The sequence below is a fragment of the Siphateles boraxobius genome, unplaced genomic scaffold (assembly GCF_051911475.1).
Source record: "Siphateles boraxobius isolate OS27281-9 unplaced genomic scaffold, OSU_SipBor_1 110, whole genome shotgun sequence".
Lineage (NCBI taxonomy): Eukaryota > Metazoa > Chordata > Actinopteri > Cypriniformes > Leuciscidae > Siphateles > Siphateles boraxobius.
The window spans coordinates 707,499-723,083 of NW_027508712.1; the positions used below are offsets into that span (position 1 = coordinate 707,499).

Below are 15,585 nucleotides of genomic sequence, written 5' to 3' on the forward strand. Positions count from 1 at the left end.
CAAAAGCTTCCAAACTTCAGAAGGACATCAGCATTGATCTAATCGTGGCGATTGAATCAGTGATTGAGAGTTTGAATGTAACTGAGATGAAATGCAGTGATCTTATGAAAGATTTGCCTGCCTCGACTTTTACTGAATTTCATGATAAAATCCTGCAAATGAAGCAAAACTGCGACATGTACAAACTGAGACTCATGGAGAAACTCGGCTCTCTGCTGCCAAACATTCATGGAGACGTGATGAGGGAAACTGACCTGAATGATCTTCTGCAAGAAAATTATCAATCTCCATTTAGCGAAAGTGACCTTGCAGAATGGCTGAAAGAGAGAGAAAGAGAGTCTGATGTCATTAAACTAATGCTCAGAAAGCTGAAGGATGCTGGTGCACAGGTAGAAGACAACATAGATCTGATTTCGATTGATATGGAAGTTGGAAATATGGTCTGTTACACATTCACATCACTGAACTGCAGACATGCTGCTTCTTCAACAAAAGGCCTATCTGTATCCTTTTACAAAAGGAAAAAATGAGAACAGCCCTGATCCAGAGCAGAAGTCTTGGCTCATTCCTGAAATCCAAAAGACACTGAGGAGCAACTTGAAGATATTTAAGAACTTGATTGATTCAAAAGACCATAAATCAGCCAAGATCATTGTGTCCTCAAAGGAAATGAAGAATAATCCAGGTTCCTGTATTCTGCTGTATGAAAGTGAATGTGATGAAGCTGTTTGCTTCATTCCTCCATCTAAACCAGCCTGTCCAATCACTGAAGAGATCAAAGATAATAATGTGGTTCTGAAGGTTCCTCGATCATGTCCTGAAACATTGGAGCTCAGATTACTGTATAAACGGAAGCAGGATTCATTCTGGTCATCTAAACATGTGCTGACGGATCAACTCACGGTTACTCAGACTGATCTGAGAGAAGAAGCTGTATATGAGATCAGATGTGCAGCGCTGGGGAAACTCAACTACACCGTATACAGTGACGTCACTGAAATTGTCACAGAGGTATGATGATAATTTATCAGCTGAAGAAAAAATACATGAGAAGCTGTGTGAGAATGAGTAATCGGTAACTTCTTATTTTGGTTTTTAATTATTATCAAATATTTCCTCTAGAAAAAGGGCAGTTTGATTACTGGTGAGTCATATATTTTTCCTGCCCATCTTTTTTCTTTTTACATTTTGTTGAATTGTGGTGGTCTGTAAATAACAACAACAGTTGTATTTGTGTATGTTGCAGGCATTGACTTTAAAGAAGAGGGTCACTCAATCTCTTTTACAACCTCCGAGAGTTGTTGGTCTCCAGGACCTCATAAATCTTTTCAGTGTATGTGCCTCTTTTTCATAATTTCATTTTTGGGGTGAAACTACCGTTCTAGGTGAATAAACTTATGTTACAGAGACAATTCCAGTGGGTTAGTTCACTCCTACTTTGGTAGATTGCATTACATTAGTTGATAAATTGGATATCACTTTGCACAGACTAGGTCTATGGCACTATGTTGACACACAGCCTATGATGTTAAAGTCTTGTTACTTCGCATTGTAGGCCACAAATACTGTCAGTAGAGCTTAAAGAGAAAGTAAACCCCAAAATGATCATTCTGTCATCATTTACTCTGTATGACTTACTTACTTTCTTCTGTAGAACACAAAAATCAAACCACTGTGACATTTTAATTGCATAGCATTTTTTTGTTGTTGTAATTTTTCAAAATATCTTCATGTTTCACAGAAGAAAGTAATACAGTTTTGAACATGGATCATTCCTTTAGATATGTTGGCTGTTCTCACCTGTTCCAGCCTTTTATCCAAACTCTAGTAGCAAAGAAGTGACAGGGTTCTAGTTCAGTGTTGAGTGTTTTATGTTCCCTAGTCTCTAGGGAAAAAAGTTCTCAATATAGACTAGATAATATTACTGATGTAAAATTGATAAATGAAAAGCATTTGAAGTGAAAGTAGCTGAACTGTGTTTGTGTGTCTGTAGTATCAGAGACGTTCAAACTGAGACTGATGGAGGAGTTTCGGTATCTGAATGAAGAAATATCACCTGGTCGAAGACAACTACTGAATGATGTCTTCATTGAGCGGCACATCACAGAGGAACCAGATTCTCACATCAATAATAATAAAGAAATCATAAGCAACAACATTTTCGAAATCAGGACAGTTTTTATGAAGGGTGAAGCTGGCATTGGCAAAACTGTGGCTGTGCAGAAGTTCATCCTGGACTGGGCTGAAGAGAAATTAAAACATGACTGTAACAATGTTCAGGGAAGAAGGAGGCGTGAACCGGAGAACATTTAACAAACTTTATTTAAAATAAAATAAACAAACTAAAATACCGCCAGCAGCCCCTCGCGGACGACTGCTGGCTTACTCAAAATAAACATAACGGCCAGCAGCCCCTCGCGGACGACTGCTGGCTAAAATAAAACACAAATACAAAAACCAGAACAACTAAAATCAGGCCTGTTCCTCTCTCGATCATCAACGTCGTCGCTCCTCCTTTATGCTTCCGCTCCTCCGTGAGAGATGCGAGACCGGTGTGCTTCACAGGTGTTGCTCATTAGCAATCGCACCACCGGCCTCGCGCCGTTCTCTCACATCCCTCGGCCGTCCTGTTCGCCACATACCCCCATCGCCCCTCACAGGCCGGGGGGTACCCACGAGCCTGTGCCTACTCCCCCCACCGGCGGCGGCGATCCCTGGGGGTTATGGACCGACAAGCCGAGGGGAACGGAGACGGAAGCATGAGGAGCGACAGATCGAGAGAGGGGAGAGAGGAAAAAAAAATTGGTCCGGTTCCCACAACGCGCTGCCATCTGGTCCCCCACCAGCTGGGCGATCTCCTCCGCGGTGCCTGGCGGTGACGCTGGGTAGCCCTCGGTGGACGGCTTGACGCTCCTCCGCCGCCCGGTGGACGGCGACGGCTCTTTGGGCTCTAGGGCAGACGGTAGGAGTCCCCCGCTCCCTGCTCCTCCCCTTTTCCTGGTGGATGGCAGCAGGCTCCGGCCCACGGCGAGCGGTGGCGACTCCCCCGCTCCCTCCCGGACGGCAGCCGCCCCTCCAACTCCCAGGCGGCCGGCAGCGAGCTCGACCATCCCACCGGCAACTCACTCCAGCGCACCGCCTCGAGCGTCCATGGCCGCGAGTCCCCCGCTCCCTGCTCCTCCCCTTGTTCGGCGGATGGCAGCAGGCTCCGGCCCACGGCGAGCGGCGGCGACTCGCGCACCATGCTCGATGGCACCGCGGATTCCCCACAGCGGCAAGGACTCTGACAGCGCGTTCCTCCCTCTTCCCGGGTTTCGGCACCAGTGTAACAATGTTCAGGGAAGAAGGAGGCGGGAACCGGAGAACATTTAACAAACTTTATTTAAAATAAAATAAACAAACTAAAATACCGCCAGCAGCCCCTCGCGGACGACTGCTGGCTTACTCAAAATAAACATAACGGCCAGCAGCCCCTCGCGGACGACTGCTGGCTAAAATAAAACACAAATACAAAAACCAGAACAACTAAAATCAGGCCAGTTCCTCTCTCGATCATCAACGTCGTCGCTCCTCCTTTATGCTTCCGCTCCTCCGTGAGAGATGCGAGACCGGTGTGCTTCACAGGTGTTGCTCATTAGCAATCGCACCACCGGCCTCGCGCCGTTCTCTCACGTCCCTCGGCCGTCCTGTTCGCCACAATGACATCGAATATATATTTCTGATCCCTTTCCAGAAGCTGAACATCATCAGAGAGACTGTGAAGGAGTGCAGCTTCATGGAGCTTCTGCAGCGATGCTGTGAAAACACTGAACATCTGAATCCTGAGTCTAGGATCATGCTGATCTTTGATGGACTAAATGAGTTTAAAGTTCCTCTAGCTTTCCAAACCAGAAAGAAGATTAAAGATCCAATTAGGGCTGCAGCTATCGATTCTTTTTGTAATCGATTAATCTAGCACTTAATCGATCGATTAATCGAGTAATCGGATAATTTTTTTTGTGTTTTTAAACAACTAAAACAAATAATGCATAACGAAAATGATGTGGCTGTAAAATGATCAAGCATTTGGCTTTTATTTCTTTATTCCAACTCCAACATTTGGCTCCAAAACTAGGCCTATTTATTGCTATTTTTACCCATTTAGTATAAGTGCCAACAATGTTCTATGCTCAAATACTTTGGTAGGCAATAAAAATGTCTTCCCCAAAAGTACGAGTGGATTTGGAGAAGCAGGCTGGGGAATTTCATTTTTTGTTGATGTCTGTAACTATTTGGAAGACGTGACATACAAACAAGGTCTCGCAAAGACTGCAATACAATATGTGTTCCTCCATCACGTCGCGGTGTATACAGTGAATGCATGCTGAAATTATTGTTGCGTGGCTACATGAAAGTTTAAGCATATGTGATGCATTGCCGCAATTGATCTGACTGGCGCGTGAGAGAGACGAGGGTGCATGTGTGTGTGTGTGTATGCGTGTGTGTGTGTGTGTTTGTGTGAGTGTGTAAGTGAAGGGGTTCACACACCGAACGCAACTTTAATTATTTGTGCGAGTAGATTATACAAAGTCAGTGCAAAGACGCGAATAGACGCATCATTCGCCGAACGTCTTCCGAGCACGTTGAAAAATGTTTATTCGAGCGAATGTTTAAGCGTCTAACTAGACGCGATAGACGCTTATTTGACGCTCTATTCGCGTTCGGTGTGAACAGACCATTAGGTTCTGTTTCAGTGACGCTTGGTGAGAGCATGGAGTGGATGTTTTCGGTTCAGATTCTGAATCATTGAAGTCGTACTGTTGTGGTATGCCAGGTCTACTTCGCAGTAGACACATTACACCTTGTTGTCTTCCTTTTTAAGTATGTAATGATCCCAAACTTTAGACATTCTCTGCCGTTTATGGACATCTTTACTCTCCGCCATCGTGCCAAATAAATTCAAAATGTATCACGCGGTATAGTATAGATCCGCGTATAGTGAATAACAATTTACATAGGAATTTAACGAGGCTTCGAGGCAGAGTTTTTGCCTCGAGGAATTTTTGTAATCGAGTAACTCGAGGAATCGTTTCAGCCCTTGATCCAATCAAGCTCAGTCTCTGATCTCCTGACAAACCTTATCATGGGAAATCTGCTTCCAAACGCTCAGATCTGGATCACCAGCAGACCGGCAGCAGCCAATCAGATTCCTGTGCGGTTTATTGATCGTGTGACAGAGATCCAGGGCTTTAATGATGAACAGAAGGAGGAGTATTTCAGAAAGAGCATCAGTGACCAGATTATGGCCAATAAAGTAATCAGTCACATCCAGAAATCACCACGCATCAACAGCATGTGTTATTCACCAGATTACTGCAGAATCATCGCAGCGATTCCAGAGGAAATGTTCAGAACAGACGAGACCGGTTCAGATTTCCCCAAGACTGTCACTCAGATGTACAGCAAACTCCTGTTAGCTCAGACTGAACTGAATCCAGAGAGAAGAGAGACCATCATCGCTCTGGGGAAAATAACACTTGACCTGTTGATAAACAGAAAATCTCTCTTCTGTGATGAAGATTATGAACTCAGTGCTGAACGTGTTAAAGCAAGCTCATCAATCATAAAAGTGATAGATGAAAAAAGAAAGTCCTTCAGTTTCATGAATCACAGAACACAGGAGTTTCTGGCAGCTTTGTATGTGACTGATGTCATTAATGGAGGAAACCCACTCCATATCAGAGATCTCTCCAGTCTGAAACTTGAGCTCGGAGAGCAGTGCTTCACACACTATAACTCACTCCAGAAAGTGTTCGACAGCACTTTACAAAAACTGATGGATCTCTTCTTCTGCTTCTTACTGGGTTTCAGACTGAAGTCCAGTCGGATTGCTTTAAAAGACCTCCTGACACAGAGAAGAAGAAGCTCTCCATCCAGTCAAATAATTCAACACATCAAAACAATGATCATGAATTCCTCTTCAGACAATGCAGTCGAAAGCAGTCTCTTGTTAGATGCTTTGAAAGAGCTGGATGAGCGTTCTCTAATCCAGGAGATAAAGACACGGCTGAAATCTGGACTCGGACTCTCTCCTGATGAGTTCTCCGCTCTGATGATTGTGCTGCTGAACTCAGAAGAGAAGCTGGAGGAGTTTAAACATCATCAATCACAGGAACTGAAGCCTTGACCAGTGCTCAAAACATCTGGAGAACATGAGTGAGTAAATGCATATGAGCTGTGTAATGCATAAAAATAATAACTTTCCATTAACTGACTAAATGTTTAAAATGTATTGATTATATACTGTAGCCCATCAGTAACATTTTTAATTCCGTGTTTAAACATTGCTCTTATTTGGTTCTATCAGCCATGTAAAGCCTATAATAGCACGCTTACTATTTTCCTCACGCAGCATAAATAAATCTGAAAGGGGTCATATAATGCCATTGAAGTTAATACTCAAGTTAATATGAGTCTTTAGGGTCTAAATGAAAACTTTGTAATATACTTTTATTAAAAATTCTCATTAGTATTGTAAGAAAACACTCATTTTACCTGGTCAAAAAACTTTGCTTGGTAACAACCTCGGGCACGTAACAGCACCGCTGCTGGAAAAAATTCTAGGGGAAACACTGAACAGTGTTGACAACAGTGAATTAACGTTATCCTATCCTATGATAATGCCACACATACATCACTCAGATGTCTTTTTCATGTTGTGATGTGCTCATCTGCAATATGTCAATACTTACAATATTTTCCTTTCAGATGTAAATAGACATTTTAAATAAGCGTGTTTAAGATGTATATGGTTATGTAAATCCACTTTAGAGACGTTACGTGTGCTTAGAGCTCCCCTGTTAGCTAGCTATACAAAACATGTTTTTACAGCAAAATCACAACTATACTATACTGTCTAACTACTTTACACCTTCAACAGTTAAAACGTCTACTCTATTGTAGTTTAACACATAAGGAACCGTGTTTACTCACATTTGAAACCCCCCGGCGTCGCTAATCTCCGTGATGTTTGATAATGACGTATGCTCTCGCGTGGCCTCCTGGGATAGAAGAGTATCCATCGGTTGAGCACTCAAAAATCGGGCCGGAAGCAGTAAGCCATCCGGGAACTTCTCCCCTACTCTTTTATGAATACTGATGTTTCGAACGTACTGCTTCCTTCACGTACTGTTTTCGCCTACTATATAGTAGGAAAGTAGGCACATTCGAACGCACTTAAGTCCAAATCTCACGATAATTGGTACGTCACCCAGGTAATTCTCGCCTACTCTTTTGGATTAATACATACTTTTTCGCTCGCCTACTCTTTTCCCATACTAAATAGTAGGGAAGTATGCGGTTTGGAACGCAGCATTTGTAATATACTTTTTAGGGGTGTCACGATTCTCCAAATCCTCGATTCGATTACATTTTCGATTCTAAGGTCACGGTTAGATTCGATTCTCGATTTTTTTTTTTAAGCGCAGGTTGCTGTTGCTCCTAAAAAGCTGACATCAGTTCATCGCAATCTCACACATCTCTGTTATTACTGACTGCACAATGAATCTTTAATAATATATAGCCTACACTTTGTTTGTTATAATTAGAGGATTTGCCAGCGTACAGAATTCAGCACTGAACAAAAATTCAGTTTTGAGCGGTGAGGGGAGTCTATCTTAAATGCTTCTGATTGGCCATTGCGTTCAAGAAATCAACACATATGTCTGTGATTGGCTAAATCGCTCAACGCTGCAAACATGTTATAAATAGAAACTCTGGCCTGTAAATCGTTTCTATTTTGTTTTAGTTGTTCTTGTTGCTTTTTTGCAACAGATGAAAAAAATGTATTCGTTTTTATGTTTTATTCATAGATATTTCTAGTTTGCGGGAGTCCCGCGAATCTTTTTATCCTCCCGCACACACAGAGTGAGTGCATTACCGCCCGCGCTCGCACTCGGCCATCAATTCTAGTCCCGCGCCGCACTCTATTGCGTTGGGAGTGCACGTCTATAGATCAGGAGCCCGGCCCGAGGATAGTGACGGGAAATATCGGCCAAGTTCGGGGCTCGGGCATAGAATCGAAGTTAGAGGACTCGCAGCCTTTCAACATGTGTGTTTTTTCCCCGCGCCGTGATGAGTCGTTCATGAACGATCCGTTCATTGCCTCTGTCACGCGACAAATGAACAAAAGACTCGGAAGGTCAAGTAATTATTAATGTTCCCTGTAAATTACTTTTGACTGCATTATAATGATTTCTTAATTCAGAATATGATCAAGATTGCGTTGGATGTGTTCGGGGAATTTGCCTGTTAAAAGTATAACATTTAAAGCCCCTGAAATGACTAGAAAGAAGATTAGTTAATTTTGATGAACGAGATTGAACAATAGAGTCAGTAAAACCATCCGAACTTTCCATCACGGGCGCGACATGGGGGCGTGGCAGCATCGACGATTCCATTTTTTATTTCGATTTTTGAGATTGTGAATTAATTTCGATCGACTTCGATTTAAAATCGAAATCGTGACACCCTTAATTCTTATTAGTATTGTAAGAAAACACTCATTTTACCTGGTCAAAAACAGCTCTGTTTTCAGCACGCCGTTTCATTGCATATGCCTTTAAATGATAATGAGCTTTGCTGACTCCGCCCCTCTGTTCTGTGGGGTGTTTTGACACCAGGCACGCGGAGTGTTGCCTTGACAACAGTTGAGGGTATATTTTGGAACAAGAATGGCAGCGGGAGTTTCATCTGTTTTTTTGACATTACTTCTTAATCAGTAACAGACAAGTAAACCAGGTGTAACTTAGTGTTACCACGTTAACTTTAACACCTGCTTACACAGTTTTTAATAACACAGTAACCATAACGCGTTGTTCATTATAAACGTGGGATTATGAATTATATTGAGAACGTCGTAACGTTACATAGAAAACATGCCGTAATATACCCTGAGTGTAAACATTAGCCGCATTCGTCGTGAAGCATGCAAGCGATTTGCAAAGATTAATATTTAAAGGTTAATAAAACATACACTCACTTCTTCTGGAGGTGCAGCAGGAACACGAGTCGTTGGTACCGGTTCTGTTTTCAGGACCAGCTTCTTAGCAAAACCAGATTTATACTGAACCTCGTTTATAAAGCAGTCTGGTGAGAAATGATTCGCGCAAACATAAAAGCATTTACGTTTATCGTTGGGAATATTCCCTTCAAAAATAAAACTCAGCCACTGCGTCTTCAGCGGTTCGAGTTTAGGAACATTAAAATGATTTCTGTGTTTATTATTACAGCCAAGAACAGAACACCACAATCGCTTACACGCCATTCTGCTCCAGTGTATCAACAATGGCGGAGTCGATGACAGCTCGCTCAGGGCGGGGCTGTGTTGAAAGTGTTGTGGTTTTAATCTTTTTGGAAATAACTTAATAGATCTTGGATTTCAGAAATAACAGACTTTATTTTCCAACAAGTAAAGCCTAACGTCCTCTGCAGAAGACACGCTCCAGAGGTCTGTTTCGTTGGTGCTTATATACCAGGCCTTTTTACAAAGATGGTCACACATCTATCCACCTTATTCCTGATGAGCTTACTGTGTTTTGAATTATGGGCGGCACTTCCGGTTTGGGGAACTTCCATTCAAAAAGACTGAAACAAATCATTTCAAATCATAAGGTTGCCCTACAAATAAAGCTGATCCATCAGTTCGACTTAATGAGCTATCAGTTTTCTTTCATGTTTTATCTAAGAATAACATGAGAATAACGTAACACTTGGTATTTTAACATGACATGTTATAACAAGAATATCTAACGTAAGAGCTCTGCATTCTTTTCCTCATGATTATTTTCTTTTTCCTTTTGAATTCCACTGTAATAGTATGACAAAGGTCAACATATATACTGCACATTTGTAGTCTGTTCTCCCGATTTAATTTACGATGTATATCATTAATAATTCACTGGAATCCTCGCCAGATCCTCACGTCTCTTTCCAGGTTTGGTTTCACAGGTAAATACAATTTATTATCTGTCAAAATGACTGAAATCACTTTAAAATAGTATCACGCAATGCTGAAGTAAAACACTTTTTTATTAAGGCAACGTATGTTACATAATACAGATTACAGTGATATTTAACCGACCGATTTTGCTGTGGAAAGATGCTTTTGAGATTATTCACGGTCTGTTGAAAGTACCTTGTTGATGCTTTTACACTTTTAAATGTCCTTTTAATGTTCAATGGTTGAAGGGTGAGTAGAGTAATATAATGTCATCGTACATGGTTTAAAAATATATTATTGCGTCCATAGAGCTTAGTCTTTCACTGATTGTTTACAGCTTAACAGAAGTTACACCCATAATCCGTGCAAAGCGTCATGGGGCGCAGGAATACTGTGGATAGATCATTTGTGGTGAAGGTCCTTTCCCACGTGACTTCTTAGAATAGACTTTTCTTCAGCAAGCAACATTCCAAGCCTTTCAAAAGTCACACACACACACACACACACACACACACACACACACACACACACACACACACACACACACACACACACACACACACACACACACACACACACACACACACACAGAGGAAATCCAAAGTCACACAGAGAGGAAATAATTGTGTATAGCTAAATTACTTATTTTCTAACTAATAAAATCTTCAACAAACGCTGCTGTTAATTATCAATCGTGGGAGGGGCGTTCGATCTAGTGACGTCACAAGATCGAACGGCTCAATTTGAGGCAGGAGAAAACATATAAGGAGATTAAAACAAAAACACTGGATGGATTTTTATCATTATATGATGGTTGTGTACAGGCACTGCCAACACACATTTCAGTACAACCAACTTGCAAAAGTCCATGTGCCATTATATGACCCCTTTAAAATATATAGCGGTCTTCATAATATTGTTTGTAAACTATTTCAAGTAAATCATATTTCTTTAGACAGACATATTGAGGAAGAAGAGCAGTACAAGCTGCTCAGTATTTATTCATGCATTCGCTTACAAAAAATAAGTATACTTCAAATTCATTTTATCAAGTATAATTGTCGCCATGAAATCAAAATTGAATTTTTTTGGCTTTTAGTATGAATATGTCAGCCTTACTGTTATCTATGTGTGCTCCAAAACAATGAGTAAATTCACATTCAGAAGATATAAGTCTTCAAAACTTACAGTCTCTCACTTTCTGCTTTCACATTAGTGTTACATGAACCACTGCAGTAATATTTTCAAAGAATGTAAGTTTATAAGACATTATGTAAAACTATGTGTTTAACCTGTTAAAACCTAAAAACTTAATAGGCTACTCAATAACTAACTACAAGCCAAGTATACTTAGAATACTTAATTATACTTTTAAGTATATCTCGATTAAACGATTGAGTACAAGTATAGGACAAATACTTGTCAGTGTGAGTCACGTATACATAAGTGCAATTTTAAGTATATTTCTGAGAAGTACATGAATTATATTTCTAAATGCATAACAAGTAGTCTGAAGTATACTTGTTTTTGGTTTAAAGGAAAGTGTTAAATGACACTTAATTTTGTGTATTTGTGAATTGTGAGCAAATAGTATTTGTGCATTCTTGCGGTGAGTGAATATGTGAATTGAGTGCATTTGTGGACTGACGTGTTCATGTGTGGTTTTGATGTGCGTGTTTGGACTCCCTTGTGTGTTTTGGGATCCGTTGCATGTATGTGTTGGAGATTATGAACCTGGTTTCATTCAATATGTGTCTCATTAACTCATTGATTGAGCTGGTGTAACTTTTTTCAGTCAAAGGTTCTGTAAGGATGAGTTGATAGAGACAATAGAAAAGCACTGGTTGCATGTATTCCGGCCATTCACAAAACACCGGAATACATGCAACCGTTCCCCGGAACGCCTTTTAAAATAAATAAATATTGTGAAAGTTCTGATCCAATCTGACTTCTGACCTATTATGCCGCCTAAATCATAATCATTCACCGTTCGTTTTCTGGCCAAAAGGAGGACTGGTCCCCCGACTGAGCCTGGGTTCTCCCAAGGTTTTTTTCTCCATTCTGTCACCTGATGGAGTTTTGGTTCCTTCACTGACGCCTTTTTTTTCGCCTTCATTTGCCATTGGCTTTTGGCTTGCTTAGTTGGGGACATTTAACATTTAATTTTGAATTTAACAATACTATTACAACTTTACTTTCCTGTTATCTCTGTAAAGCTGATTTGAAACAATTTGTATTGTAAAAGCGCTATATAAATAAAGGTGACTTGACTTGAGTTGACTTTTTTAATGCATTTTTGTTAATACCTGATTGCAAGATATATCAGTGTGGAATTGGTCTCAAAGCTTGTGCTGATTAACAAGTAATTTGTCTTTTATAATTTAATGTGTTTTCTTCACACTCACAGGTTGAGATCTTGTCGTATCAGTGACGGAGGTTGTGCTGTTCTGAGTTCAGCTCTGAGATCAAACCCGTCTCATCTGAGAGAGCTGGACCTGAGTGAGAATAACATCACAGAATCAGAAGTGAAACAGATTTCAGCTCTACTGGAACATCCTCGGTGTAAACTGGAGAAACTGGGGAGAGTGGTATTGTTTTTGTCATGAATTTTTCACAAGGAATACTTTTGTTGTTTATATTTTGCTGTGAAAAACAACAAAAGAGTAAAAAGTGTTAGGACAGTGGTTGTGAGCGGGCGTCACGAAGCTTGGTATACTGTAATAAAATTATACTTGGTATAAGGGATGATAATAGTTTGAAATTATATACTGGTATAAAATGTCATGAAACTTTCCACAAATTTGCTGCAGTCCATGAAGATTATATATATATATATATGATGAGAAGATGAAAAATATACTTTTAGGACTTTATCAGCTGGTGGAAACACCACATACTGATCGACTACTAATTTTGATATCGACCCTCGCTCTGTTCAGGGATTCGTTATTCCATTTCTGTTGGTCAAATGTCTGTAAAATGTTTTACATTTTATGTTTCAGTTGTTGAATGTTCATTCAAGTATTTACACATGATAAGAAATTTGCTGGAATTAAAAGCAGTTGAAAGTGAGAGGACATTTCTTTTTTGGCTGAGTATATTAGGAATATGGATACATTTCCATTTTTCTTTTTTAATTCCACTGGAGCGGATAGCAGGAAACTGGTCTGAGAGTGTCCTAGAGAAACACTGCTGCCGTCACTTTCCAGACCCTGATCACTGGCCATTACACACACAAACTACTAAACTGAAAAAATATGAGTGTAGATACTTTTTATGATATGAAATCTGCATATATGTATCAGTCAAAACACCTTACCATTCAAATCAGAAAATTCAGAAAATTTAGAACAAATATGTTTAAAAAAATTATAGCAGTAACAATAAATTATTACTAATAATTTAGTGAACGTATGTCTCTAAAATACCTTTCAACAATTGTTTTTAATAATTACCTGGTTCTCATTGTATTCTGACTTCACCATATTTTTATTTCTCGCACTCACAGGTTGAGATCTTGTCGTATCAGTGACGGAGGTTGTGCTGTTCTGAGTTCAGCTCTGAGATCAAACCCGTCTCATCTGAGAGAGCTGGACCTGAGTGAGAATAACATCACAGATTCAGGAGTGATACATATTTCAGCTCTACTGGAACATCCTCAGTGTAAACTGGAGAAACTGGGGTGAGTGGTATTGTGCATATTTGTTAATACAAAATAACACAATCTATCACTGTTCAATGTATTTTTAGGGGTTCAGTAATGATATGCTGAAACCGTATTGTAATTGTGTGCTAAGAACCGAAGATGTGTATAGTAACTAATTGTATCCGTTGGTGTTCTTTATTATTCTTCTGTTTCTTCTTCTTCTGTTCTGGGAGTCTATGGCAGCCCATAGAACCACTTGTGGCAAAGTTATAAAAGTAGGGACACAGATATAATGAAATTCAAGTTCATTTGTCATGCCGTTCTCAGATAACTCGCAAAAGAATTTGATGAAGAGCACGCCAAAATAAACGTGAAGGTATATCTCAGTAACGCTTTACTGTATTCTGACCAAACTTGGTGTGTGTTATGCGAACCATGAACTGAGGCTACCTGCCCAGTTTTAGCACAGTGCCACCTAGTGGTCAGGAGATATGAAAAATTAATTGATTTAATTTCCGGTATGCCATTTTTTCTGCCATCTTGGATTTTCTGAAAAATATACTTTTTCAAACTCCTAATTGGCCGTTTGTCTGATTCACTCAAAACTCGGCATACACCATCTAGAGACCTTCATGAAAAAAAGTTGTTAAAAGAATTTTGATATGTGATTCACGCTCGCGATGTTAAAACTTTTGAATTAGGCAGGGCCACTTTCATTAAAATGGCTAGAACTCTTGAACGCAATGAGATATATTCACCAAACTTGTTATACTTATGAAAGAGCTCATTCTGTGGTCATGGAGCAAAAAAAAAATGCGGCCATTCACTTGGCGGCGCTGTAATAGGAAAAGAAAAACATAAACCCGCTATAATTATGCACCTGTTAGTCCAATTGACTTGAAAATTGGCATGCAGTGTCCATGTTGCCATAATGATTTACAAGGATATTCATGTATCGTGAAAAAACTGCCATTGGCCAATAAAGTTTGAGCACCTATTAGACCAGGTTAATGGAGGCCGATCGGAATAATAAAACAGGGCCTGTGTGACTCACAGTTCTAGAGGTGTATGCAAAGTTTGACAGAAAACAGCCACCGGGTGGCGATATCACAGTTTACACCCTATACATCACCCTATATATATGTTAAATCTCCTCATTCTGAATGACTTTGTCTCAAGAATAAATAAATTCCTTTAAAAATATTTGAGATTATTTTTAAAAAAAAATCTACTTTTAGAACTCCTCGTTTGTTTGATTTGCTCGAACCTTGACATGCATCATGTAGAGACCATCACAGCAAAAAGTTATCAAAAGAATTTTGGGTAACACTTTATAATAATGGCATGCTATGAATCATTAGTTAAGCATTAGTAAGTAGTTAATTTATAATTTATAAAGCATTAAAATACAGCTATAAATGCTTTATTCTTGATTTATAAGCATATCTATAATGTGTTTAATAATTGTATTTTCATACTTTTTTTAATGATCAATTTATCATTTCTAAATTAACTATTACATAATTTACAATCTAGTTGAGTTGTTAGTGGTCCATAAGATCATTTAGAAAGTGTAAGTAAATGATTAAACGATTTAAATGTACATTTATAAATCTTATACATTTAGACGTAGTAATAGTAACTCAGTGTGTGAATAAATGCTTCATTAACACATATTTTTACTGTAATTCATGATTAATTTAGGTAGTTATAAAACATTTAGTAGTTGTCAGTTAACTATTTTTGTGAGCTCATCTAAAGTGCCTCATAAAGCTTTTACAAAACAGATTTAAAGGCTCAGTTCTCTTCTAAACAGAAAAAGGAAACAAACACAACACGGAGTGATACTGAACATGTAAATATTTATTTCAAGATGCAATCAATGAAACTGTACACTTGATATAACGTGAAAAATAAACCTGATGTGAAATTCATGTGGGGAACGAATTCCTCTCTGTAA

The 15,585-nt window shown here is 39.5% G+C and overlaps 1 protein-coding gene across 1 annotated transcript in view; it reads left to right on the plus strand.

The window, feature by feature from the left end:
• Window positions 1-15,585, plus strand: part of LOC143705368 (NACHT, LRR and PYD domains-containing protein 12-like) — a 189,901-nt gene that overhangs the window by 161,396 nt on the left and 12,920 nt on the right. The window contains exon 6 of the mRNA XM_077197483.1: window positions 12,387-12,415. Within this exon, the coding sequence (XP_077053598.1) occupies window positions 12,387-12,415 (29 nt within the window). The remainder of the gene's footprint in view (window positions 1-12,386; window positions 12,416-15,585) is intronic.